This window comes from Oreochromis aureus, linkage group 7, assembly GCF_013358895.1.
Source record: "Oreochromis aureus strain Israel breed Guangdong linkage group 7, ZZ_aureus, whole genome shotgun sequence".
NCBI lineage: Eukaryota > Metazoa > Chordata > Actinopteri > Cichliformes > Cichlidae > Oreochromis > Oreochromis aureus.
The window spans coordinates 1814317-1841040 of record NC_052948.1 but is presented as its reverse complement, the minus strand read 5'-3'; the positions used below and the strand labels follow the sequence as shown (position 1 = coordinate 1841040).

At 41.3% G+C, this 26724-nt stretch overlaps 1 protein-coding gene across 1 annotated transcript in view; it reads left to right on the top strand.

Annotated features, from left to right (window-relative positions):
• ccnd2a (cyclin D2, a) overlaps positions 1-26724 on the top strand; it is a 154707-nt gene that overhangs the window by 33722 nt on the left and 94261 nt on the right. The window contains exon 2 of the mRNA XM_039614219.1: positions 26350-26552. Within this exon, the coding sequence (XP_039470153.1) occupies positions 26373-26552 (180 nt within the window). The 5' untranslated portion in view covers positions 26350-26372. The remainder of the gene's footprint in view (positions 1-26349; positions 26553-26724) is intronic.

Here is a 26724-nt window from a genome sequence, read left to right as displayed (position 1 = left end):
ACTATTATTTCTCTCACAATATTTGCTTTTTTTTAATTCACAAAGCAAAAATGAAATTTTAAAGAGAAAAGTAAGCAGACGTGGGGAAAGTTTCTTTTTTAGCATGCATGGAGCTTTTTCTTTCTATCAGGCAGATTTTATATTTTAGGCTGTTTGCATTTAATACCAAATGTAGCATCAGTGATAACATCCATCACTAGCATCACTCTTGGCAGTTAAGAGTCACTGCCAGGAAGGCTATCAGTGAAGAGATTATTTCATAAGAGACTATTTCATTAGAAACGTTGCTACATATTGAAAGCACACAGAGCTGAGCGGAGGAAATGATTTGGAAATAATGCATTCAAGTTTCCTGTTGGACACAAAATGTAGGATGTCTTTGTCCGCACATCAATCATGTGGTCATTCTACTGACGATGGGAAAATGTTACTGGTTGTTGCTGACTAAACAAGAACAATAGCAAAAAAATATGAATCTGGAAACCTGCGGTGCTTTGTTTCACGTTTCTGTAAATGTGTTTCCACAATCCTCGGATCAGTTTATTTGGGAATCTCCAACAAAGTAACAAAACAAAAATATCATTTGGCACCATCAACTATTATATCTCAAGAGCATGTGACTGCCCCACCCCTACTGAAAGCAGTAGACCTGCTGGAAAAATCTAGAGATGAGAAATAGTAAATAATAGATTATTGCTCTGTTTGTTAAGTAATACAAAGGTATGACTTTTTAAAGATGGCAACGCTTGAGGAAATATAAATTTCAAATAAACAAAAACTAATGTAGCCACTGCAGGCAGCTTGAGCACAAACGGTTCATGCAATATCGCTGACTGAACCTTAAACTAGTTGGATGTTCAGTGGGTCTTGGCACAAGAGCAAACACTGTGAGACTCTTGAATCCTACCTCGTCAGTTTAGGGGCCTGGCCAAAACAGCCATTAACATCATTTATCTACACTGCAACGGGACCTCAGGGGGAAGTAGAAAAAAGCATGTGCACTACGTTGGCTACTTCAAAAAGTCAGGAAATCATCCGGTCTATCTGCTATGAAGCTAGCTTAATTCCTATAGTAACTTGTAGTTGCTGACATCTGCGAGGATTAGCACATATAGTTAAAAGTAACGGTTGCTTACTATGAGATGATTACCTGATATAGGAGTCGAGAGAAAATGTGTGAACAAGAGATGTGCTGCATCAATTATTTGTTACTTTTGTTACCATAGTGACGCTGGAGAGAAGTAGCGATGCATCATAATGACCTACTTGTGTTGTTGGCAGTGTGGTTAATGGCAGTGTTCACACTAGCTTGTATTTGGCTGACTAGAAGTAAAGACACCTTAAAAAAAAGAAACATTTGTCACTGTGAAGCAAATGTTGCTTCACTTTAATGATACAGCTGCACCAATCAGATTGCTGCTGAACAAATTCAGCCCAGTCAAATAAACATATGGCTTCACATCTTCATTAACTAATTAGTCTCCTACTTCCTCTTTTTCAAAGCTGACACTCGTGAGTTTTTGGATTTAACTGGAAGACAAATGAAAGGAAATTGGTCCAAAGTGGTGTGTGGTCGCCTTGTAACAGTTGCTACGTTACTTATATATCAGTTTGCTGCTGTTGCGGAGGGGCCTGAGACAGAACCAGAGCCGTCAGAGATTTCCATCAGAGGTCGACTCAGGTTTTCAGACCATCTGGCACGAGAAGGCTGGGGCTGCACTCCTTACCTTGTGACTCTCTCTGTGCCGTGGCCGGCGACGTTTGACTTGTGCTTTCAAGGTCATGACCCTCGACTCATTTCCTTCCAGGCACCCATTCTGACAGCAGGGTTAAGTTTATCCGATACCCCTGGATAAGTGCTACTTGAAAGTGCCAAGTTTCTGGAAGCATCCCTCTTAGCTTTGATGCTCTGGTTTCTGTTGTGACCCCAGTCCGTCCATATTGGCCCTCAGTCCATCTGGACAGGCCCCACACACACACAGACACACACACACACACACACACACACACACACACACACACACACACACACACACACACAGACACACACACACACACACACACACATAAACAGACATACCATCCATCCATCATAGCAGGGAGCTTCCACCCCAACAGGACATTTCCCAGATTGTTTTTTTCCCTCATCATCTGCCATAGTGGATGTCCAGCATCAACTCTCATTATAATAATAATAATTTCTGTGTCTATTTAGATAATAGATGTCACTAATGTGGTGAATAAGCGCTTCATTAATATGCAAAGCAGCATGTATTGCCCGCTATAAGTTGACTGAGTCTATAATTACCATTCCCAAATATTTGTGAGGTTTTGGCTCTGTGTGGTCGTTCACAAAGTAACTCTCCACCGAGAGCTGCCCTGGAATTTGTTGAATCTTTGAACCCTGTGTGCCGCCGGCTGGTTTCACAGGCCTGAGGAATCTTTCAGTGGCCCTTGGTGCCAGGAGGAGGGCATCAGGTGTCGAGCTCAGAGCCTCAGTCCTCCCTTCTCTGGCTGACTCCGGGGTTTTCGAGGAATTTGGGAATTGTTGCAAACTAGGAAGAAAAGAGTGAAAGAATTTTTATGCTGATCCAGTAAATACACACTATGTGTATATGGGTGTGCGTATGCATGTGTGCATGTTTATTATGTTCTAAATGTGGGACAGAGATTGACACTCTCACTCATAGCTGTCAGTTTCTGTACGATAGCGGCGCTTTCTTTGGTATGTCTCGCTCTAGCTGTCCTTGATAGACTTGGCTCTCTGAGAGAAGTCAGCTGTGGCTGCAGCATCCCCCTCACAGGTGCATCCCATCCTCCATCAAGGACATACTGGCTCATGAAGGAAAGGAGAGGCTGTGTGAGCACTAGGACTTACCTTGTGAATCTTTCAACAAAAAGGATAGAAGCCCTCACTGCACTGTTTTTATCTTTGCAATAAACATATTTATTGGAGAAGTTCCTGTTTATTCTTTTTCTTCTGTAGAGAAAAAAAACACATTTAGCTTGCCAAACCAAGACACACCTTGTTTTCTATGGTTCTTTTCTCTTTTTTATACCGTTCATTCGTGTAATGTGGTATCACTTGAACAAGCAGCGACTAAAAATGGAAAAGCCCCGTTTGGTTTTCATTTGAGATAAATACAAGATTTGGTTTTTGTCTTTGATCGTAGTTTGGGCTGTGGCCTAACAACGGTTTCTCAGAATTTTACGTTTACACTTTAAACTCAAACGGAGCTTCTTTTACCTCAGATTGGGTTTTTTTCTGAGTCTCTATATATGAATACAACTTATGTAAAATGAATGTAGTGCCTGCAGGGCAACTCTTCGGTAGCCGCTTCACTGTTACATGTTGTAGCCATTATTACTGTTAGACTTTGCCACTTGTAACAGATGTGATACTCTGCTTTTGGTGTGACACCATCTTTGTTTTTAATCGAGTTAGCTGCAAGTTTGCGTAGGGCTCGGCAATAAGACCTGAAACCAGCCTAATGTTAGGTGTTACTTTGATTATGAGTAATGATTAGGTGCAGTCATGTTATTAATGCTTATTTATTTGCTTACTGTAGTCTTGCCCTCATAGTTCATTGCCATGGTTTGAACTCGGGTGTTACAGCTGGGATATTTTTGGGTAATGCGATTGTGAAACACGTCTTTCTACAGCGTTTATGTTTGACTTCTTTATGTTTGACGCTGACTTTACTAAAACGTGTCCACAACATTTTTCCTTGGTACAAGCTGCTGGAGCTGTGCAGGTGGCGTTTGAATCTTCTTCCATGATCCTTCCATGGCACAGACTGGACAGGGTGGGGTCACATGACAACTAGTGTGGCAGGATTTTTTTAATGGGGGAAAAATATGAAACGTGTTGTAGAAAGTATTAAGAGATTTACAGAATCAGTAAGAAAAACAAAAACACAAAACCTACAAAATAGCCTACATGGGCAACATTATGTTGATGATGTCAATTAGAGGTTCCAAATAAAATAGCAGCTTTGGTTAATTTTTAGTTAATTGCCCAGCTCTAACTTTGCAGTTGTTTTTTAATTTTCATAATTTATTGTGAGTCACCTACAGCGCAGGGTCATGGCTTAGGAATGCGATCAATGATAGCTATTTTTGCAGGATAGCTTAGAGGCGAAAAGGGGAGGAGTGGGAAAATGGGGACATGGTTTTACCTGTTCTAACGCAACATCTTTAATGGAAGGATGGATACTGTTCAAACATGAATTTCAGCATTATAATTATATGAATTTGGCTTTTGGCCAAACCTTAAATAGACACAAATTAATGTCAGAAAAATCCAGAGCTGTGAAGTCAGGAATAATTCCACAGTTGTAGAAGAACTTGTGTACATCTATAAAACAAGTGATGAAGAATTTTAGTGTGTGCATGAAAAGAAACATTTGTATTTGCAGAAAATGTGCACGGCTGGGGGCAACGGGGGCTTTTGGTGACAGTAACAGACATGTACCTGAAGAATTTAGTCCTTAGAGTTGCTATATGAAAAAAGCACACTCGTTTAACTCGAGATCTCAGATATCATCAGGTTGCAAATCATCAAATTTATAGATCATTTTGTGCTCAACCATCTGCACTTTGCCTAAGAACTGTATGATTGTAATGACTGCTGTGATATTTTTGTTTTAGCTAAAATTTAATTGGTTGCAATAGAAAAAAAACAAGAAATTGTCACGAATTCACTTTTTTTTAATTAGTATATGCTCAGATATGGAACTAGGTAGGCCTGCTTGATTTTTTTTAATATTTCAGTTTGCTAATACTCTGAAATCTTTTGCTGTTTCTGTCCAAAATTATAGACTCTGATTCATTTTAATGGTTACCAAAGCCGGTGCAAATTTTCAGGCTAATATCTTTAACAGTCTTTAGATATTCATATTTAACCCTCGTCTCAAACGTCGACGTATCACTTTATCTCTCGGTCCTCACGCCAACACTGCTCAGAGTCGCAGCCGTGTAGTGCACTGATGTATTACTCTATATGACACTTGCTAAAAAACAAATTGTTCCATAGCTGATGGCAAAAGGTTTACGTGCATTTTCCACAAGTGACAGAGAGCAGGTCAGGAAGTATGAGTAATATATTTCACATAATATATGTGTTTCACAAGAACCATGACTTAAAGATTCAGTGGAACTACAGTCTGTCCAAATTTAATTTAATGCAGCAATGACTTGCATGCTGTGTAATGAAGAAGAAGATATTCAGAAGATATTTGATATTCAGGTCGACTGTGCCCTTCTTCCTTCTGGGCCCTGGACTGCCCCAGCTGCCCCTCTGGAAGTTTGACTAAGATGTTAAAAGTTTTATTATATATTTTGTCAAAGCATCTGAATCAAATACATGCATAAAACATGTTGGGCGTTTTCACTGTGTCCCCTCATCTTTTTACTTTTAGTTTCTCTTTGTCAAGTTGTCTTATCTCAGTGTTTGAACCTGAAGAGAAGGAAGGACACGGTGAACCTCGTTTGACTGATTACTGCACGCTGCTCACCTTTTTGTTTTCTTCAGGTTAATGCACAGAGATATGGAAGCCCATTTCCGCCACAAAAAACCCCCCAAAACATATCCATAACTCGAAATTTCAAGTTATTTTCTCAAAAACCGGATCGCAACAAATTGGCACTTTCAAGAGTACGTTTGCTGATAGTAACGCCATGTGATTCAGCTAATGACACAAGGATTTCATCGTTTGTGAAGCCACGCTGAAAATAATCAGCAATTTGTGCATTCATGACTGTAATACTGGTAGCTTAGCTGTAGCATTTGTAGCTGAGGGCTTCAGCTTCTAGGTAACAAGGAAATGACGTCATTTATGTAGATTACCGATTGGCAGCGCTAACTCGAAATTTTGAGTTATTAACTCAAAATTTTGAGAAAAGTAAGTCAAAAGTTCGAGTTATGGATACTTTTTTTTTAGTGGCAGAAACGAGCTTCCATACAGAGATGATGGGAATAGCACATGCTCACTAATTATTAATGACAAACGGGTCTGTTTGTGACGTCATTTCATTTCCCACGCCACAGCTCACTTTTGTCCACCTGTGTGTCCCTATTGTGGTTATTTTGTTTCACTTGTTACTTATTTATACACCGATTTAAAAGACAAACAGGCAGACGGGAGAAATGAACGCAGTTTGATTTCAGACAATAACTGATGACACTTCCCTTTATTAAACTTCATTGCTGTTGATGATCACAACACATAATTTCACCGCTGAGATTGTGGAAAAGGTCACACCTCATCGCCTGAGGCAGTTTCCCATCCACACCTATAGGTGTGTGTAACATTTTTGCCTCTGTCTGGTCTCCAGTCTCTACTCTCTCCGTCCTTTAGCACAAGAACTGCAGTGCAGGAAATTCAGTGGATGCTAAACCGAGACGTCGTGTTATTGTGCACCCTGAGTTTAAATTCCCTGGTTTTTGCAAGTTTCTCTGTTCCTCATTTTCAACATAGCAAACTTCATGCTTGGGTAACAGTAAGACTGCCTTTGCTTACTTAAGAAATCATTCTCCCCTCTGTGACAGTAGAAAAACTATATATTAAGTAAATATAGTATGAGAAAAGCTGCATTATTCATGAACCATATCAGATATTTTGAGACCTCTATTAAAGGTGCCAAATGTTACTGAAGAGTTTTCTGTTGACAGAGGTTTTTGTAAAGGATGACACAGATTCTGTCACATGTTCCCTTTAGCACCCTAAACCCCACATGACACCATGTAGACAGCTCAATATAAATTTGTTCTCTTGACAGAGTATTTTAATGTTTTAGTGACAGAGGAAAGAACGTGCCTAGGTTGTAGGCTCATGAAGTTCTAACTTTATTATATCTAAATTTGCTTCACTTCATCAAAGTTTACAAGATGTGGACTTTGACTGTGTATTCCAGCACCTTGACTCCTTTCACTTTTTTCCCATCCTTTGTGTTGTAAATTTGCTGGTGGGTCATTGTCCTGTTGCATGACCCAAAGTTGACCAAGCTGTGGGACAGATGGTCTCACATTTGACTCTGGAATACTTTGGTACACAAAGGAGCTCGTGGTTAGCTCGGACTACGAGGTGCCCAGGCCTTATGGCTGCAGAACAAAGAGAAATCATTGCTCCTTCCCTGCTATATGCTGAACGTTATGACCGAACATCTCCACGTTATTCCCATCTGTCCAAAGGACGTGATTCCAGAAGTCTGTGCTCAGATCCAGCTTTGCAAACTGAAGCTATATTGCCATTTTTTATTGATTTATTTTTAAGAGAGAAGAGGCTTTCTTCTTGCAAACCACACTTGTTTAGTCTCCGTCTTTGTACTGTCATAAACTTTACACTTAGCTCCTGGGTTTTCTGCAGTGTCTCTGAGCTTTGTTGTGGGCACTCCTGGGAGGATTGGCAACTGTCTTGAGTTCTTCCACTTGTGAATTATCTTTTTATTGAAGAAAGATGGACTTCAGATTGTTTGGAAATGCCTTAGAAACCTTCCTCGATTGATGCGCAGCAACTCTTGGCTCTTTAAGGTCATCGGTGATGTATTTCCTCGGTGTTACAAACCTGCAAAATGACAAAGCATCTGCTTTTATAAAGTTGGTCACAATCTTCTTCTGCATCTTATTTATGCTGTATATTTTTATTTGTTCCTGTCGTCTCTACTTTGCTGCTATAACAATGTGAATTTCCCATCTCTGAGACTATCTTGAGGCTATCTGAGGCTATCTTATCTATCACTATCGCTTCAACCGGCTGCAGCTAGTGCTCCATGCTCACAGAAGTGAATGAACCAACCCAATATTGTATGCATTTTTCTTATTTGCATTTAAAACCACTTATTTGTTTATTTATTGTGTAGACATGACCAAACTGAAATTTCTGCTATTTATGGGCTACATCAATATCAATTAGTCATATTGGGTTATAGCATCAGTAGTTTGTTCAGTCCTCTCAACACTGAATTATCCTGATGGGATTTTAAGTTGAGAGAAGGACGACAGAGGTTGGGGGCATCACCCTGGAACACGGGCTTTGAATGTCAAGACTGTCTGACTTGGTCAGAAGTTCAGCCATTCCGCATTCTTGACTAAAGGATAAAGCAGCCCTAATCCCCTTTACCAGGTAGCTAGAGTTGGCAGCGGAGCCAGAAATTCCTGCAGCATACCAATTTGGGGAAGTTGCTATGGTTTGGATGGACAATTTCAACAACAATAGAGTTCTCTCATTCAAAAAAGAAAACAGGGTTTAACTTTTGTGAGAAAGCACTGCCACCGCAGAGGTAGGGACCATATGGAATGTAACATATTGAGAGTACTTTGAAGTCAGAGGTGTGTTTGCAAGTTTGTTTCATTAATGATGAATAAATGTTCATCATCCTGAAGTTGGGTGAGGAACTCGGACAAAGAAAGAAACCGTTATGTATCGCAGATGATGAAGGTATTTAAGGAGGCGTTTCTAATCTCGCGACAGGCCGACCAGGGTAGACTAGTGACAGCAGCCCCTACTGGGCTTACCTGGCTATCAGACTGAGCTGAGAGACCTGCCAGCCTTGCTTCTAAGAGTCCAATGTCAGGGAACAGGATCAGTTGGACAAGAATAACTTCAGAGACAGAAGGCAGCCTCTAGCTCCTTTATCTGCCTCAATAATGCTGCCAAAGACTAGGGCGTCCACAGAGGTGGAGCAGCATTACTGACCTGTCCTGCTGCTCGTCTCGGGCCTGGTGGATTAGCTGTGAAAAGGCCCCCAGAGAAAAACTGTGGGTGAACTACACTGGCCTGTCTTTGTGCCGTCTGTCTGCTGGGCTGGGGAGCACTGACTTTAGCCCTCTGTCAGCTAAGACCGGTGAAACCGCTCAACAAAAGCCATTCATCTGTTGTACTGTACATGCCAAATGGCTGACATTCCTCTTCCAGAGTTGTTTTGTAAGCCGCATCTGTCTGTCTATCTGTGCAACTACAAGTCTGTTAAAAGAAGAATGGTTTCTGTGCAGCTGGGGTTTTCTGCATTAGATCTGATTAACCTTCTGTCTGCTCATTATTGACCAGACTGACCATTACTGAACTTTTTTTTCCTGGTCATTTGGTCACTAAGACACAAGTTTATGCATCTGCTTGTACAAAAGCGCCACTATCTATGGTCGCATGCATACTCTTTGTCAGACAACAGTTTATTGTAATTTGGAGAATCAGATTTGTCAGCCGTTACATGTGACGCTCTGACTGGTAAAATCTTTTATGGGCTTAAGTTTATATCACTCGTAATTTAATCCTGCATCCTTTAATTAAATTCTTTGATTTAATTGTTGGATTGTTCATTATTGTAATATAACTACATGATACAAGTGAACGCAAAGAATTTGCAGATTTCCAACTGGAACATTAATAATTCAAGATTCAAGACGTTTATTGTCATATACACTGCAAAACACAAGTGGTTACGCAGAGCAATGAAATTCTTACTTTGCAGGTTTCCTTCACACAACTAAATAAAGACCTAACTAAAATAAAGAATAGACTTAAATCTGAGTGTAGAAAATAATAAAGTAAAACAAGTGCTTATGCAGCTTATGTGTGGGTGTACTGCTAGTGGTTGAAGCACTGTCACAGTGGTAATATGTACAGAATATACAACATTAATATTGTTTCAATTGTATGAAGTTGTATTATATTGTATAGAAATGTACAAAATGAACCATATTAATATAGTTTAATCGGTTTTCTGTGATCATGACACGTTTACCTTTCCTGGTAGGACTTTGAGAGAGCGCCCAACTTCAGTTCCAATTTTTTTCTGTGAAACACATGAAGGAGATGATGGCTGTAGCCATTTTCTGTTTTTCTTTCTACTTTATTGCATTCAATTAGAAATGTATCCCTGGCTGTTAGGTTGAAGTTTGTGCTTTAAGTTAGTTTAGGTGCGTATTTTAACATTAAGAATATGTATATTTTATGTATTTGTATGTGTTTTTTTTTAACTAATACTAGTTTCTTGTGTCTCTTGTCCACTGGTGGCCGTCCTTGGATTCGAGTAGTAAATTGTTTCTCGTGTGAGAATGTGAGGAATCTCTGATTGCCGTATTCTTAATAAAGCTGATGTTAGTGCTTCCTCTTTGGTGCGTGTGTCTGTGTGTGGTTAGATAGCTTTGGGTGGAAACTGCAGTAATTTGTGGATTTAAAAAATGTGGTTGTTATTCTGTAACAGGGCATTTATTTATCTGGACGTATGCAAAACATTGTTATACTAATTACTTTATTCTACAGCCACAGATGAAATGCTTTCATACTATTCCTCAAGGTGTTTATTAATGCTTTTTCCAAGATAATATCACTCCGAGCTCGAGCTAATAGCCTTTAATCAGTCAAAGCAGAGACAGACACTGTCGGCCTTAATCCAGTTCCGAATCCTACTTTTGAAGATAAATCTGACATTTCAGACGGACACCACAAGGGCCTGATGTCACTTCAATGCACGTGACGCATTTATCACTGTGAATTTAAGCCTACATGGGGCGAACCGTTCCCACAGTTAAAGAAACGTTGCCCAGAGGACAAATGCCCATTCCCAACCGGCTCACCGTTTCAGTGGCTGGAAATCCCCTCACGCACAAAGAGGCCAGATATGATACCACAGCACTGCAGGCCAGGGAGGGACAGTATTGATACTGTAAGCACTTCTGTCTGAGAAAATCCTTAAGGGACTGCAGCCAATTGTTGTTAATTGTAAGGGGCCACATTCTATCCAACTGTCGCTGGCATGTGCTACTTGTTTTGAATAGGAGACAAGTATACGTACTGGTGATCGGCACTTGTGTTTTGTTCTTGAAACATTTTGGTTTTGTGGATTGCCCCATTTTCAGATGGGGTTTTATCGATGTCTGAAGCTCACGTGTACAATCGCATTGTTCGCGTTGCACAAAGAACTGAGCTGTTGTGCACGCTCATATAAAGTTCATTATCATTTTAGCTGCAGGCATGCGTGCTTCCACATCTCTAAAGATGCAGCTGAGGAAATATATCGATACGTTTGACCTTTTCATTCAGAAAATAAAGTCAAGATTAGCAGCACGGGACATTTATCTGTGATGACAGGACGTGTGGCACTCAGTCCTGGCGCTCGTCTAGGATCAACGAGGTACCCTTCCTGTTAAGTTGCTGTAATTTGTAATAGAAAGACCGAAAGAAGCCAACGAGTCCACAGACCCACGATGACTTGGCGTTCCCCTGGGCAGTATAATGAAGCTCTCAGTGGGACGACGTGGTTTGAATGCACTTCAGACAGAAAGGGGAGAGATGTACAGCCCCATATGCATCTACTCACCACATCATATTTCTACAGCCATGAATGAGGCCCTCACACAGGCACCCCCTCTGCTGCCAGGCAGTCAGAGCCAAAACCTTTCACAACACGTCTTCTACACAATGCAGAGAAAACTCTTTCTTGGGTTTGCACCGAGCAGAACCCTCGGGGAGGATAGGGTCTGTCTTCATACTGCAGGAGCACGGCGAGCCTCAGAGAGAGCTTGAAAGAGAAAGAAAGACGGGTTGCTTTTCTCAGAAATCTGGCAAGCAACGTCGTTTTACTCTCTGTCCTTCATGTGGTCTGAAGCTCTTTTTATATGATGTTTGCAAAATTTGTTTTACTTTTGTTTCCCGACCATGGTTTTGTTTTGATTTGATTTGATTGTAGATGTGATGTTGATGGAGTTTAACTGTAATGAACAGTGCCTCTTAGTTTTGCATTGTGTGAATGTGACAGATGTCAGGCCGTCAAACTGGCCAATGAGCAGATGTTTTTCTGCAACTGTAATTAAGTCTGTGGCTGAACGCCAGCGAGCTATACTGCTAATGGTAACAAATGACTGTTTCTCTGGACGTCCACAGAACGCTTTCGTTCTTGTAGTTTTCATTACAAAAGAAAATCAGATTCACAAAAATGTGAAATTAAATTTAGCTTTTAAACATCTAATCAGTGATATTCCCCCAAATTGTACATCAGCCTTTTTACAAGATCTCGAGTAAGCGCACACCAAATGACCTTTTTGTTGTTTTTAACCCATCACTCAACAAATATTCAGAGAATGCAAATGTTTCTCAAGTAGTATATGATGATGACTCTTACAGAACTTCCTTTTACTTTGTTTACCCACCTCAAGACAAGGTTTTAGGGGATTTTCACTCTCTAAGCCTATTTTAGGCTTTCATTTGTGTTTTCTGTGGGTATGTACAGCCTGTTTTTGACAGCATGTGTGTCCATTGTTGTTCCTGCAACGTGAGGCACTGTTGTCTGTGGTCTAATTTGGTCAGAGTCGACTAATCTCAAAAGGTTTGCATGCCAGCTGCAGGATTAAGCAGAGGTCCATCGCTCTGTGTTGCATGTGCATCGTAGCCAGCCGTGAGTTGTACAGGAAGTTAGCGTTGGTACAGTAACCTGTCCTGTTCACACTCTTGCTTGACTGCAGGGTGCGATACCTCTGCATCTATCGTCAACTGCATCTCGCCGTCTTTAAAGCTGCACTGAACCATACTCCTCTCCTCGCCTGCAAGTGTTGCGATCTTATATCCCATCCCCACCCCCAATTTTTCATCCCAGTTTAATTTAGCATTCCCCTTTTGATAAGGAATATTGCAAAGCTGGGACACAGACAGGAAGCCTGGAAAAAGCAAGGTACTTTTTTGAACAGTCCTATTGTCCGCAAACAGGGAACGGCTGGGGGGGTGGGGGTGCGTGCTCCTGCTCTCTATCTTCCCCCTTCCAGCTCTGATCATTCAGAGGGTCCTCTGTCCCCCCGCTCAGTGTTGAGCTCATGGCAGTCACACTCTAAAACATGTGCAAAGGCAGGGGCAGGGGTGTGAGGTGGGGGGTCCGTTATGTAACAGTGCCTTCCCTAACAGGAGCGCTCGTCTCTTAAAGATGTAGTGTGGCAGAGGTGCGGCTGAATTTGAACATCAAAAAACTATTAAAAGAGACGAGGCAGAGATGATGTCAGGTTTTTGCTCCCGCCCAACCGCCTCCTCTCAAACGGGCAATCCCTTTTTGTTTTTAGGATATAACAATATAATGATGCCACATGCTAACAATAACTGCTTTTAGGAAAGGGTGGGATGACATGATGAGAGCAAGGGAATGTTGGCCTTGGACTTTTTTTTTTTTATAAATGGAGATGTAAATATGGAAAGATTTATGTGGAAAGAGAAGGGCCTGCTTGGAAAAAGTGTGCTTGGAAAATGATGTGTTGCCATATCTTTGCGTTGTCCCAACTACCCCTAAACTGTAAACAGACTTTTGAACATATGCAACAATAAGTAATTTTTATAAGGTTATGAAGTGTGTTAGAGAAGTTTCCCAGGCAGACGAGTGAGTGTGTGAACTCAGTAACACCACCACAAGGCCACACAAGACATTTACCGCACACACACACACACACACACACACACACACACAAAAATGGGGAGGGGAATCAATGTATGTTACAGGAAATGTGTTCTTGTTTTAGTTTTACGGGTACTTGGGGTCTCATAGCTGCATCCTCCCAACTGTCAGAAGCCCTTACTTCTTTAGGTCTAAATCCCTCGGAGACAATGAAAGGCGTCGACTCGAGCAGGCGTCAATGTAAAGCATCCAAATAACACAACAAAATCAGAAATGATGACTTTAGTGTATGAAAATGAAGACAGACGACCCAGTTGGCTTTAAAGCCACAAAGTAAAACTTTCTTTTTAATTGATACTTCCTTGCAGGTAGCTTATCAGTGGTTAATAAATCGCTACAACTGTTTTAATTGCTGGGTAATCGGGATAAAAACAGCACAGCAACAAACACACAAGCTTGTCATCGTCCCAGAAGGCTGCGCAAACAAGATGAAGGTCGTAGGGCTGCAAGTACGTCATGTATGGGCCACCGCACTGAGCAGCATTAAAGGCTGTGCATACTCATACCGACATGTGCACATATATGCAGCTGTGGATACATGTACTGTGTCTAGCAGCACAGTGCGTATACATGTGCACGCTCCTAACACTTGTCCTCTTACACTTCAGGGGCCTCTATATAGGCTACACATAGTGTTCACCCACGCGTTCCTGTCGCTGCTCTCGTCTTACTGACTGCTCTGGCTGAGCCGCTGAGCCAGCTGGTGATAACAACACTTCCTCCGTGCTTCCCTCTTGTTGCTTAGCTGTTGTGCTCTTACCATCTGTGGCAACGGGCTGGGGCCAAAGTGTCATGTTACTCTCACAACTGGAGACCCAAGATGCTGAGGACACACAGACACAATTCTGGGGTGACACACAGACACACACATACTGCAGTTACAGTTGTCATGAGACGTGGAGGTGAGGAGGTCTGAAAAATGCAGCAGAGGGAGACCCACCAGCAGACAGTTCCTTGAAGGAATTATACACGAGGCTGTGCAACATTTAGAAACTCAGCCAGTGCCCCGTGTTGCAGTCATGAGCCACAGAAAAATGTAATGGGTTTTGGACTCCACCTCTCCAGCATGCTTCATAAATTTTGGCCATGGTACATTTGCATACTTCTGCTGATAAACAGACAAACAGCACTAAAAATGTACCTCCGCTGAGCTTCTCTAGCTAACTGGATGAACAAGGTGTTCAGACAGTGTGAGAGGAGGAAGATCTTTAAATGCTATTTCAATTTATGCTACAAAGTCATATTACTGCAAGAAACATGAAATCAAAGTTTATGAAACGCTGTGACCAGATAAAAAAGGATCTCCCTGCAATGTTCAAATTTACATGTTCACTTATAGCGAACTATTTTGAAAGTAACAACAACAAAAATAACTGGAAAATTCCAAATGGTAGAAACTAGAGGAAGTTATAACATCTAGTTCTTCTTGTGCGAAGAAACGTTTCCTCTTAGCGTCCATTTAAGGCAGCACACGCCAAGTCACAACTGCGGTGACCCTGAGGCGCAAACTTTCCTCCAAACAAAACCACAATCTCACTTCAAAACGCTTCAGTTTCTTCAATTACAACAAAAATGATAGAAATAAAAATAAAAACGCATTTCACTTCACAGGCCCCAAAAAAAAAAAATTAGATTTAATGGTATAAAAATTCAAAATCAATCACGCGTAACATCTTTTGTATGCATGAGCAGGATGATTTCATTTAATGTTGTGTTTTGGGAAATGTCGCCGTTTCATTCTGTGCAATGCTGCCAGTTTTCATAGCGTGCATGCACAGACCCAAATGTTAGCCGCTCTCCTTTTCTTATTCCATAGCGATTATTTGCTAGCTAACACCCGAGAGACAAGTAACGATTAAGCACCAGAAATGGCGATGATACTGTGACCTTTAACCAGTGACCTTAACACGAATTATAGATCTTGAAATTGTGTCACAACAGAAGATGCGGACAAAGTTTAATCAATATGATCTCCTGTTAATGAACGTCCAGCTGCGGTCACTTCACGTCCAAGTAGACTCTACATCGCTAAGCTTTAGGCAAAACCTTTTTCACTTTATGATAAAAAAGGGCTCAAACCTGGCAGTTACAGCTAAAGATGGTCCACTGGTGAGCCGCAGGTCAAGGTGAGGTGGCAGTAAAGAGAGGTCGGGAGTGTAGGAGGAGAGCTGGAGAGGAGGAAGGCTGTTCTGAGACAGAGGACAAGAGTGGCATGTGGCTGGATGGTATCCTTGGGAAAGTTTGCAGCTCTTTCTCCCACTCCCTGGATCTTAGCTGGGGACAAATACCACATGGAGCTGAGAGGAAGCCCGCTGGAGTGTGCAGGGCCACGAGCACGCAGGAATGTTTCACTTCAAACGGAAAATGTTCACAGCTGTTGCTTAAGCTATCTCTCTCACTGTTTCTCCACTTCTATCTCTCCATCTCTCTCCTACCTCTCACCGAGTCAGTGTGTGCCAGTGATAACTCGTATTTTTAGTTCCACCGTGGCTATTCTTGGCTTCCTCTGACAGCATCTAATGTGTTTGCTTTGTGTATGAATGAAAAGCATGTTCATTGTTCAAAAGTTCAAAAGTTACCAGGCAGGAACTAGCAAACTTTATGCACCACTCAACGCAGCGATGAACGTGCGTTCACATGCACATCACTAATTTGCACCTCTTGTTCAGTTTGCTCATCTCACTAAAAGATGAAGAATGTCCAAAATAGCCAAAACATCTAGATTTTAATATTTGATGTCACAGCTTTCACTAGTGATGGCTTTTGACTTTTTCTAGTGCAGAAAGAGAGAGCTCTCTCTCTAAGCTTTTACCTGAAACGCAGGCATCACGCACTGCGGCAGTGCACAACACGCTTTGTGCTGCGTGTGCCGACAGTGGATATTCCTGCAAGTGCAACCAGTTTTCTGTCCATGCAACATCATGCATGCACCTTCTCCTGCTTTCTTTTGTTGGAACATTGGAATGAAACCGTAACATTAAACGGTGACTTATGTCTGAATGACACAATGCTGTCACTTCAGCAGATAATTAAATGCAGCAAATTTACATGTTTGGGAAGGAAAAACTCAAAGTCTTGGCAGTTATAAAACTTCTTGTCGTGTGGTGGTCCGTTTTGTATCCAAACACAGATTGGGAAACCGCTCACTCGATTGTGGCATGAAAATACCGGAAGCCCTCGCCCGACCCACGAGCAAAAATGACAACAACACTGGATTTTCGTCCCCACATCAAGCAGCCTGAAGTCTGCTGACTTTGGTTTGGCCCGTGATAAGTTTGGGGGCTGCAAATAAACCTTGCACACACATACCACCATATAAAGTGAACATGTGTGTGCATGCTTCTGTGTTTGTGAGCACATTTATATCCATCGTGACTCATCTGTTTACGATCGGGTACAGCTCTCAAGCTCCAGATCCACATATGTAGCAGTGGCCACTTCCCCCTCAAATAAGAGCAGATCCTGATCAAGCCAACGGACGAGTGTTCAGGTGCATTCTGACAACGTGTGTGATTAAAACCTTTACAGTCTGTGTTGGTGTCAATCGGATCAATAATGGTTTTTTTACTGTTTAGACACAACAACACACTCAGCCCAGATGCTGTCACAGGCACTAATGGAAGTTAAGTACAGGCGACATACTTTGATCCATGACTTGTGAAGCAAATGGAGTGAATTTGGATTTATTTTAAATGTTTTTTAAAAACAAAGGAGGAGATATGGTACCTATGCACACGTATACATCACATTATCTCATTATAGTAAAGTGGTCAGCAAGTCGTAGTCTAAGGAGCTCGGAAAGAGGAAAAGCGTCTGGACTTCTTTAAGTTGCTTGAAGACGTTTCACCTCTGATCCGAGAAGCTTCTTCAGTTCTCGGGTCAAATGGTGGAGAGTCCCAGATGTCCCATTTGACCCGAGAACTGAAGAAGCTTCTCGGATCAGAGGTGAAACGTCTTCAAGCAACTCAAAGAAGTCCAGACGCTTTTCCTCTTTCCGAGCTCCTTAGACTACGATGACCTGGATGACTGAGAACCTTCACAGACATCAGCAAGTCGTAGTTGTGCATTCAGGTGTCATTGCACTGTCTAATCACTGTACTTCCACCACCTCTTCAACAGCAATAGGCAGGCAGCATAGATGTCATCTTTCTTCTTCACGTTTGCACGTAGTTGATCTGATTTGTGAACAGATGACAAAGGTACATCTGAAAAGTCATCTCAGCCTTATTTTGTCTGATCTGACTCAGTGAAAGTCTGAGCGAGCGTCGCGTCTTTATTAGCGGGCATAATGCTGAAGCTCCTGATCCTACCAGCGGAATAACGAGTGTGTAAAGAGTTGGAAAATTGAAATATTCAAGACATACCTTTTGTGCCAGCATTTATGTTTTTATTTGTTTTTAAATGAAAATTCTTTGTATTATTATCAGGATGATGATATAATGGTTCATGTGTTTGAGTTCCTTACGCACAGTGGTGATCTTGTTGCATATGATCGACCTGTCCGAAAGCCTGCCGACCAGCCCCTGGATGCACACGCATGCATATTTACACAGTATACAGTACGTTTAATGCATATTGCAACTCCACAGACAGACATACAAACCTTGGGCTTAAACCAAGGTTTTCTTTTTTCTTCTTAAACCACTTCCCTGCCTTTCCCCGGCTCCTGGTGACGACATTCTCTTGGAATTCATCATTGCACTGGTGGTGCTCTCAGAGAGACTTTGTTGTTGTGATCTCTGCGCTCTGCAGCCACTAACTAGGACCATTTGGTGTCTCCTTTCACCACACTCTTTTCTTGCTCACTCTCCTTACGTTACATGTTCTCCTTTGTGCATCGGTTGGGAAGATTTTGCATTATCTGCTGTCGCTGGGGCTTTAAAGGGGTTGTTAAATTGTAATGGATGCATATTTGTGATAAGGCTTGAGGTTTCAGAATGTTGCTTTTGTGTGTCATTGCATTTCTGCACTGTATGTGTGCAAAGTGCAAAGGCTTTGAACTTGCAACTGCATCTGCATTTGCATCTGCGAGTGTTCGTAGGTGCTATGTATGTATGGCCACTATGTAATAAAGCTCCTGCATGTGTGTATCCAGTGTCTGTGTGCAAGACAGACATGGGGGGCATGCTGCTGGGTGCTCCGGAGGCCTGCAAAGGGACAGCCTTCCCCTCCTCCTGTAGATTGATGGGGGAGGTGTTGCTCCTGCTCACTCATCCATCACACACTTTATTTGGGTTTTAGAGGAAAGGAAAAGAGGAAAAAAGGCAAAATAAAGGAAAAAAGACTTCCAAAAATATCAGAGTTGGGGGTTGGGGTGGTGTGCTCAAGAACTGAGGAGGGGGAGGCCCCTTGTCCTGCATTGCTCCCCACCCTTGCTCGCCTCTCTTTAAGCAGATGTTGGAAAAGAAGTCTTACCCTTGTGACCCCCTGTCATTCTACAACCCCAGCCCTGCTAACAAAAGACAGATAAAGCCAAATCAGGGGCAGATTTACTGAAGATTAACAAGGAGGTTTGTGATTTTGTGCTGCGCGTAAGCGTGAATGGATGTTTTATACATTTTGGTTACCTGCAGCAGATCATGACGGGCTTTAGTTTGCAGGTGGTTGGTGGTCTTTCTCTGCCATCAAGGTTTAGTGTGAAGCCAAGTGTTTGGTTGACAGGGGAAACTATGCCTGTAATCCCAGCCCTCCGTGCTCCCACTAAATGAGCGTCATAGCAACTCAGCCCATAAATCCAGATTAGACTGCTTTACGTGGAATGCAGAATTCCTATATGTGTGAAATCGTACGTGTTTGTGCCGAGCGTGGTCCAGTTCTGCCGAGCGAAGTTCTACTGTTCCAAACGGATGAATCAAGAAATCTCTGTTTGCTGTGTTGTTATTAAATATACATGGAAAGGGAGACTTTTACTTTGTTACTACAAAGAGACGGGCTAATGTTAATTCATCAAAAAACGTAAATAAACTGTAGTCTTATAATGTTAAATCAAATGTTTCTGTGCTTTTCTTTAACCATGTGCTCTGAATGTTAACCCCCGCCATGTGGCCAAACGAGTGAAATGGTTTATTTTCCAAGTGCACGCTGCTTTTGTTCGTCAGTCAGAGTAAACCAAGCTAAATCCCACAGTTTTGTGATGTAAAAATATTAAAATGTGAAATTGTAGCAAAAAAGAACACCAGGTTAGCTTATCCGTGCTGGAATGGGAGCGCGTTTGTTTCCTCTGAGATCCTTTTCCAACTCCAGACCTCACAGCGAAGCTCCCACAGGACTTATTTGAATCACAAATGTCTTTCGTTTCTCAATCATTCACAGGTTTTGGTCAGTTGAGGAATTTTGGGACCCATTAAAGCCTGGTGACAATGACTTTCACCCCCAGGGCCACCACAGGGGTCCGCCCTCCTACTGACCCCTCCGTTGCCGCCCAGGCCTTACTTTAACATTTCTACACCCAAGTTCTGATCGGTTCAACAAAGAACCAAAAAACCCCCAAAAAACTTCTGGGGTCAATGTCTCTTTTCTCCCTATCGCTCTTTTACTCCTCGCCGCCTTGTTCTGGCTCAAGTCGGGGCTTATCAAAGACAATCCACTTCTGTCATGTGGCCAAATCATTCTGACACCCATTTAGCATGCTCATCAGAGGACAGTTATGAATATTCAACATGTTCCCAGGAGCCAGTGAGCGGCAGAAAGAAGACTTGGAGTGACAGATAATAGAGCGTGTGTGTGTCCAGGAAAAACTGAGACAAAGACAGACAAGAGTACGAAAACATATGTACATGTGAGTGAGCAGGAAAGAAAGAAATCAACATAATAACCAGAATTAGATTTTAGGAGGGAGCCACTTTTCAAAGTATTTGCAGAACCAAAATAGTTATTATCAATAGTTAGACATATTAAAAAAAATAAGAAAGCATATATATATATATATGTGTGTGTGTGTGTGTGTGTGTGTGTGTGTGTGTATATATATATATATATATATATATATATATATATATATATATATATATATATATATATATATATATATATATATATATATATATATATATATATATATATATATATATATATATATATATATATATATATATATATATATATATATATATGTATATATATATATATATATATATATATATATATATATATATATATATATATATATATATATATATATATATGTGTATGTGTGTGTGTGTGTGTGTGTGTGTGTGTGTGTGTGTGTGTGTATATATATATATATACACACACACACATATATATATATATGTATGTGTGTGTGTGTGTGTATATGTATGTATGTGTGTGTATGTATGTATGTGTGTATATATATATATATATATATATATAAAGGGAATAAAAACATATACAGTATGATTTAGTTAGAAGCTGATCATTATGATCACCAGATAAGGGGCTCAGGGGTGGGATACCGCTAAGAAACCAGTGAGAATCTGAGGCTGATTTCTGGACTATACTACAGAAAGTGGGGCAGTGAATTAGCTTCTCCGAGTAGCGCTTCTGCGAGGTACCAGACCCTCAAACTCTGCTGTTAATGTGTAACTAATAGGGATTTCTTTGGATACTGAACAAATCTGAACCTTTGTCATCTTGAATGCCAGAAACAAACCTCGGATTTGTTATGGGATGCTTTAAAATACTGACGGGATCAGAGGCTGATGTTAGAGGTCTGCAGGAAAATAAAAAGCACAGGTGTAATTAATAACATTAATGACTTCATTCCATTTGGCTGAGCCTGTTCCAAGGCACTCATTAGGCCAGGGTAATGGGACACTTAATGGAGTCGAGTTGTTAATGTTATGAGTTACATCTGTGCTCATATATATATACCAGGCAGATAACGAAAGTAAATAAATGTACATATTTAATATTGTTTGATTATAGATATTGAAACGGGGCTTAATCGGGTTGGTACAGTTACTGTTGGGTCATTTCTTTTTGCACAGCTGCATGTTACGATAGTTCATAGCTACACTTTTGCTGTTAGCATTAGCGGTGGCTCATGGTCAAATTTTACCTGAATCTTTGAATCTCTCCTTTGATAATTATGTCCCACCATCTATTTTCTTACTCTCATGTCATCACTTTCCTCACCTCGCCACGGCTGGTGCTAGCAGCAGCAGCAGCCGCCTCCTGTGCCTGCGAGGCCTGTTTGCTGGCTGTTGTTGGTACTACTGTTAACGGTGCAGCAGCCCAGCAGCTAACGTGTCGGTTAATTTGACACATTTTGCTGCATCTATTTTTAGTTTCTTTTTATTGTTTTTCTCTCAGCTTTTCAGCTCCACCTTTTCACCACTTCTTCCACACTTTAACGTTTTCTACAAGCGGTGCGAGCGCTCAGCGAAGGTAGGAGAGGGTCCGGCCAATTAAAATCAAAGTCAAATTTATTTATATAGCACGTTTAAAACAGCAACTGGTGACTAAAGTGCTGTACTTTTAAGATTATCAAAAGAGATAAAAACATAGAAGGACATGATCAAATTTCAAAAAAGAAGCATAAAATAAGAAGATTTGAGTAAGAAATAAGACAAAAGTAGTACAAGCTCATTCTGATTTAAAAAGCCAAGGAATAAAAGTGGCATTTCAGACGGGTCTAATGTTGGGGAGGTCCTGATGTGACGGGGCAGTTTGTTCCACGGTTTAGGAGCAGTCGCAGCAAAGGCCCGGTCTCCTCTGGGCTTTAATCTGGACCTCGGGACAGCTTTGATCCGCAGACCTCAGTGATCTTGCAGGAGTGTACCAATCCAAAAGATCAGAAAGGTATGAGGGTGCTAACCCGTGCGACGCCTTAAAAACGAGTAATAAAATCTTAAATCAATTTGAAAACTAACTGACAGCCAGTGTAAGGATGCTGGTACGGGAGATATGTGGCCTGACTTGCATGCGTCAGTTAGTAACCGTGCTGCAGCGCTTTGTCGGCTAGCTGATGACAGACTGGCTCCTGAAGAGAAATGAAGAGATGTGATTGGGCAGCAACCCTTCGGGCCAGTCCGTCGGCCCACTGGGCCCACTGGGCAAATACTCAGTATACCAAATTACCAATCCAGCCTTGTCTGTGCTTTTCTTGCTCTGTCTTAATTTTAAGGTCTTTATAAAATTTTGAATTTTTTTTTTTTTTTTTTTTTGGGGGATGTCATACAGAAGTTATTGTTATAAAGATGATTGTGAACAATATTCTATAAATTTTTTAGCAAACAAATATTAGGTGGTTCTAAAATGAGTTTGTCAAATCTCCAGTTCTGTGACTTTGTGATCTAAGTTTTTGCAGTTTTTAATTTTTGGCCCTGAGTGTGTTAAACACAATTAAATACTAATAAATGAATAACATTTTGTTGTGCATGTAAGCTGACTTAGTGCGATCTTTCTTTAGCACTGCAGGTGTTTTCCCCCAGAATAAAGCCAAAAACAGCAGAAGCCCGTTGCAACAGCAGAATTTTAACTGTACAGGATATTGAGTTCACAAGAGTGTGCATCATGGAAGATGGCTGCTTAAAATCGTGAATGATATTTCCCAGCTGCACATTACTGATTTGTTGTCATTTAGTGTTGAGTATTATGGAAAACCCTTTAGCACTCCTTATGAATCGCAGACTTTCTACGTCTTTGATCCTCTTGTGTTGTTGACCACTGTTTGGTTATGAATGTGTTGGATTTTGTGAGAACAAGAGAGCTGAGCCAGGAAGGAACCAGTTTGTCTGAATGAGACTGTCTGTCTCTTTGACATCGATGTCAAAAACTTCTAGGATCACATCCAAGCTGAGACAAGTGGTCACTCGGACTTGGAGAACGTGGCACCGATCCAAGCTTTGATGTTTCAGCTGTTAAAAGTTCTACATGGAGACGTTTATCAAAGGTTGTTGCATCTTCATGAACTATAGAATGCTACAGACCCAAATGGTGTTTTTGTAGTCATATTTTCAGCATGTTTTCTGGTTTGTATTGTGTTGTCATTGTTGAAAATCTCAAAAAATGACTTAATTATTACTGACATACTGTCACACTAATCTCCAGAGTGACTGAGAGTGGGGATGTGTCATATGAAGGTGGTGGACACCTCATTGGCTAATCAATGAATCAAGTGTACTAAAGAAGTGTTAGGGTAATGAAATGTGGCTGTGTTAAAGCAGTGTCTGCTGAAATCTCTGGATGGGGTCCATTTTTATAGAATAACTTTCTAGAGGCAGAGCGCAGTGGTTTACCTGCCTGTAGTGTGACTTCAAAGGAGACGACCAAATAGACCCTAGTCCAGCCGTCCCCAACCTTTTTTGTGCCACAGACGGTTTAATGTCAGACAATATTTTCAAGGACCGGCCTTTAAGGTGTGGCGGGTAAATACAACAAAATAAAACGATACGACCGAGACAAAAACTGTGGGATTTTGTAAATATAATAATAAACGTGAATTCAGTGTGTAACTGTGTAACTTTATTAGCAGCGTCCTCCTGAAATGCGCCAACAACACTGAGAGTAACATCCTCCTCTCTGCCCCATAATGCTCTCTGGTTGCTATGGTAACACGTGAACATTTCTTTCAAAATAAGACGCACAGCTACAACATGGGAAAAGACCCAGGGAAACCGAGTTAACGATAAAAACCCTGAAAACCATAAAATTCACACCCGAGCCTCAACTCTCGCGGCCCGACACCAAACGACTCACGGACCGGTACTGGTCCATGGCCCCAGGTTGGGGACCACTGATGTAGGTTATATCTTACTTCAGCTGAAGACGGTAGTGCTTGCAATAAAATCCGTCACTTTAGGAGACAGTATGAACAATTTTTCAAACCTGTGGATTTTTTTTTTTTTTATCTCTAAAATTATAGAAATATGATGTCTTCAACTTGTTCATCCACATTTAGCTGATTCGGGCCTCATTAATTCACAGCTAATTTTACACAGCAGTTTTATGTTTGACATACAATGAAAGCTAACTGTGGCTAATGGCTAAGAAACGTAGGCTTGACTTTTAGACTGACACTGAAGCACCCGCTGTCAGCTAACAGCACCCCTCCCATCAGCACCATGGGGAGGAGAGACGCTGGATCGAGCAAGATCAATCATTCAAGTGAGGATATTCTAATGTTTTGTAGCTTGCACATGCTAATCGCTGCTATCTCTTTTGTCTTGTAAAGCAATGTCGTTGTTGTTGTTGTTGTTGTTCCAGAGCCAAGTACATGTGCACAGCTTGTTTCAAGCAGAGAGAACTTTAAAGGATACTTTGATCCTGATTTACTTTTCCCTGTAAACAAATTTGCCCAGAATTCATCTCCAGATTGGATACAGTATGTGCGTACAAGGCTAGGTGCATATATAAGTGGTGTAATATGTAGCTAGGGTGTTTCTTGAACTCTGCATTTTTGTGTATGATCCTGTACATTTACTGGATATGGCTCCTTTGACTCTCTTTCCACAACTTATCCGCATATATCTCACTGAGATGAGCAGGGGTCAAGGGTCAGGGCTAGGCCACCAGAAGCAGCTCGAAACATGCTTCACAGATCAGATTCATTTGGACGTTTGCTGTGCAACAAGCATGTTATTTTTTACCTTGAATTGTTTAAGGAATTTTAGTGGGCGAGTCTTTAAAGGTCCATTCTTTAGTTTTTAACAGTTTGCCCAGAACTGTTAAATACTGGTGGACGAAGCTAACGACACAAGGTCATATGGCAAACAACAGAAAACAGCTTGCATAATTAGACATTAGAAAACCACTAAAAATATGAATTACTGTATAGAGTCACGACCACACCAAAACATTGGTTTGTACCATCTGTAGACTATAACATGCGTCCATGAGTCGTCATGAGTCTTTGATCCTCTGGTTCCAGTGATGTTTACATCAAGAGAACGTTCCTCAGCTCTGCAGTTTCAGACTGACGAGAAGGGTATCTGTCTAAAATAGTCTTAGCACATCTGTGTCACAGACCTTATCTGTTATTATTCTACATTTTATTGTTCTCTCCGTGATATTTCCCATACCGCTATCCTCGATACCGCATTACCGCTAAGCTGCCATCTCATTTTTGGTTGCATGTGGTCAGTGAAGTCTTTTTGGTTCTTGGACACAGATCGGTGACGCAGCTGCCACTTGTCGTCGAGTCTTAAAGATGTACGACGTCACTGTCAGATCCTGTTGAAATGAAAGCATCTGTAGCGTATCAAAGGAAGTAGCAACTTAATTCCTGAATGTTAATCAGTATAAACTGTGTTAAATATGAGGAATTCTGGTGGGTAAACAGCAGTCAGTAATTAGAGGGGAGGTGGAGTAAGAGTTGGAGACGACCACATTTGAGAAGATCCCAGGATGGGACACACCACAGACGTTGTCAGTTAGACTGGGGTTTCCTGCAAACACACATCTGCCACACTGTGTAGATCTCCGTCTGTGAATGTGATAAGAGAACTGCTCATTGACTGGCTTAGTTCTTTAATGAAATCATGTTATTTTAAGTTAGAGTTTAGTGTTACATGACTTTCTAACCTTACATATGACACTTTTAATATGGAAGAAGTGTTTTCTAATATTTGGTAAGCAGGGATCAGGATCCAGCCCAGCCAGACAGGCACTGTATGTTCCAGCCAGACAAATGCTGCCCATACTGTCAGCTTGCTAGCAAGGGCAGTGAGGTAGATAATAATTGGCAGCTTGATTGTGCCATTGCCAATAATGTGGGGGGGTGGGACAAGGCTGTGAGGTCTGACTAAGAAGGAGCAGATCACCGTGGGCATCAGAAGTCCCCAACAGGACCAAGAGAAAAAGGCAATCCGCTCACACAAGAATGGCCAGACGTAAAATAAGAATAATAATATTTCAGTGTATGAGGAATAAAAATATGTGTTTTTAAACCACAATTCTAAATTTGACCTCTGCATTTTTTTCCTTTTACCACAGACACAAACACAATTAAAAAATCTATGAAGGTTAGAAGAATAATGTCACGCAAACCAGAGAGAAGCAGCACCAGAAAGGCCAGCGAGGCAAGAATTAAGACCAAAGCCTGGATCAGGCTCTTTATGGGATCCCTGAGTGACAGACACTCGGCTGAAATTACACATGGAGCTTCCACCCCACTCGAAGCTGTCCAAGTTTTTAATGTAAGTCCTTTTCTTTCTTTTTTTAAGTATTTAAGTCAAAATAGGTTTGTGAAAAAGATTCTAACGTCAGACTTCACCTTAGAAAAATATAGACCCACCTGGGTCTGGGTGCAGTTTCCCCCTCCAGGGGCAAGGGTACCCAGACCCGGTTCTTAGAGTACGCTTGGGGAGA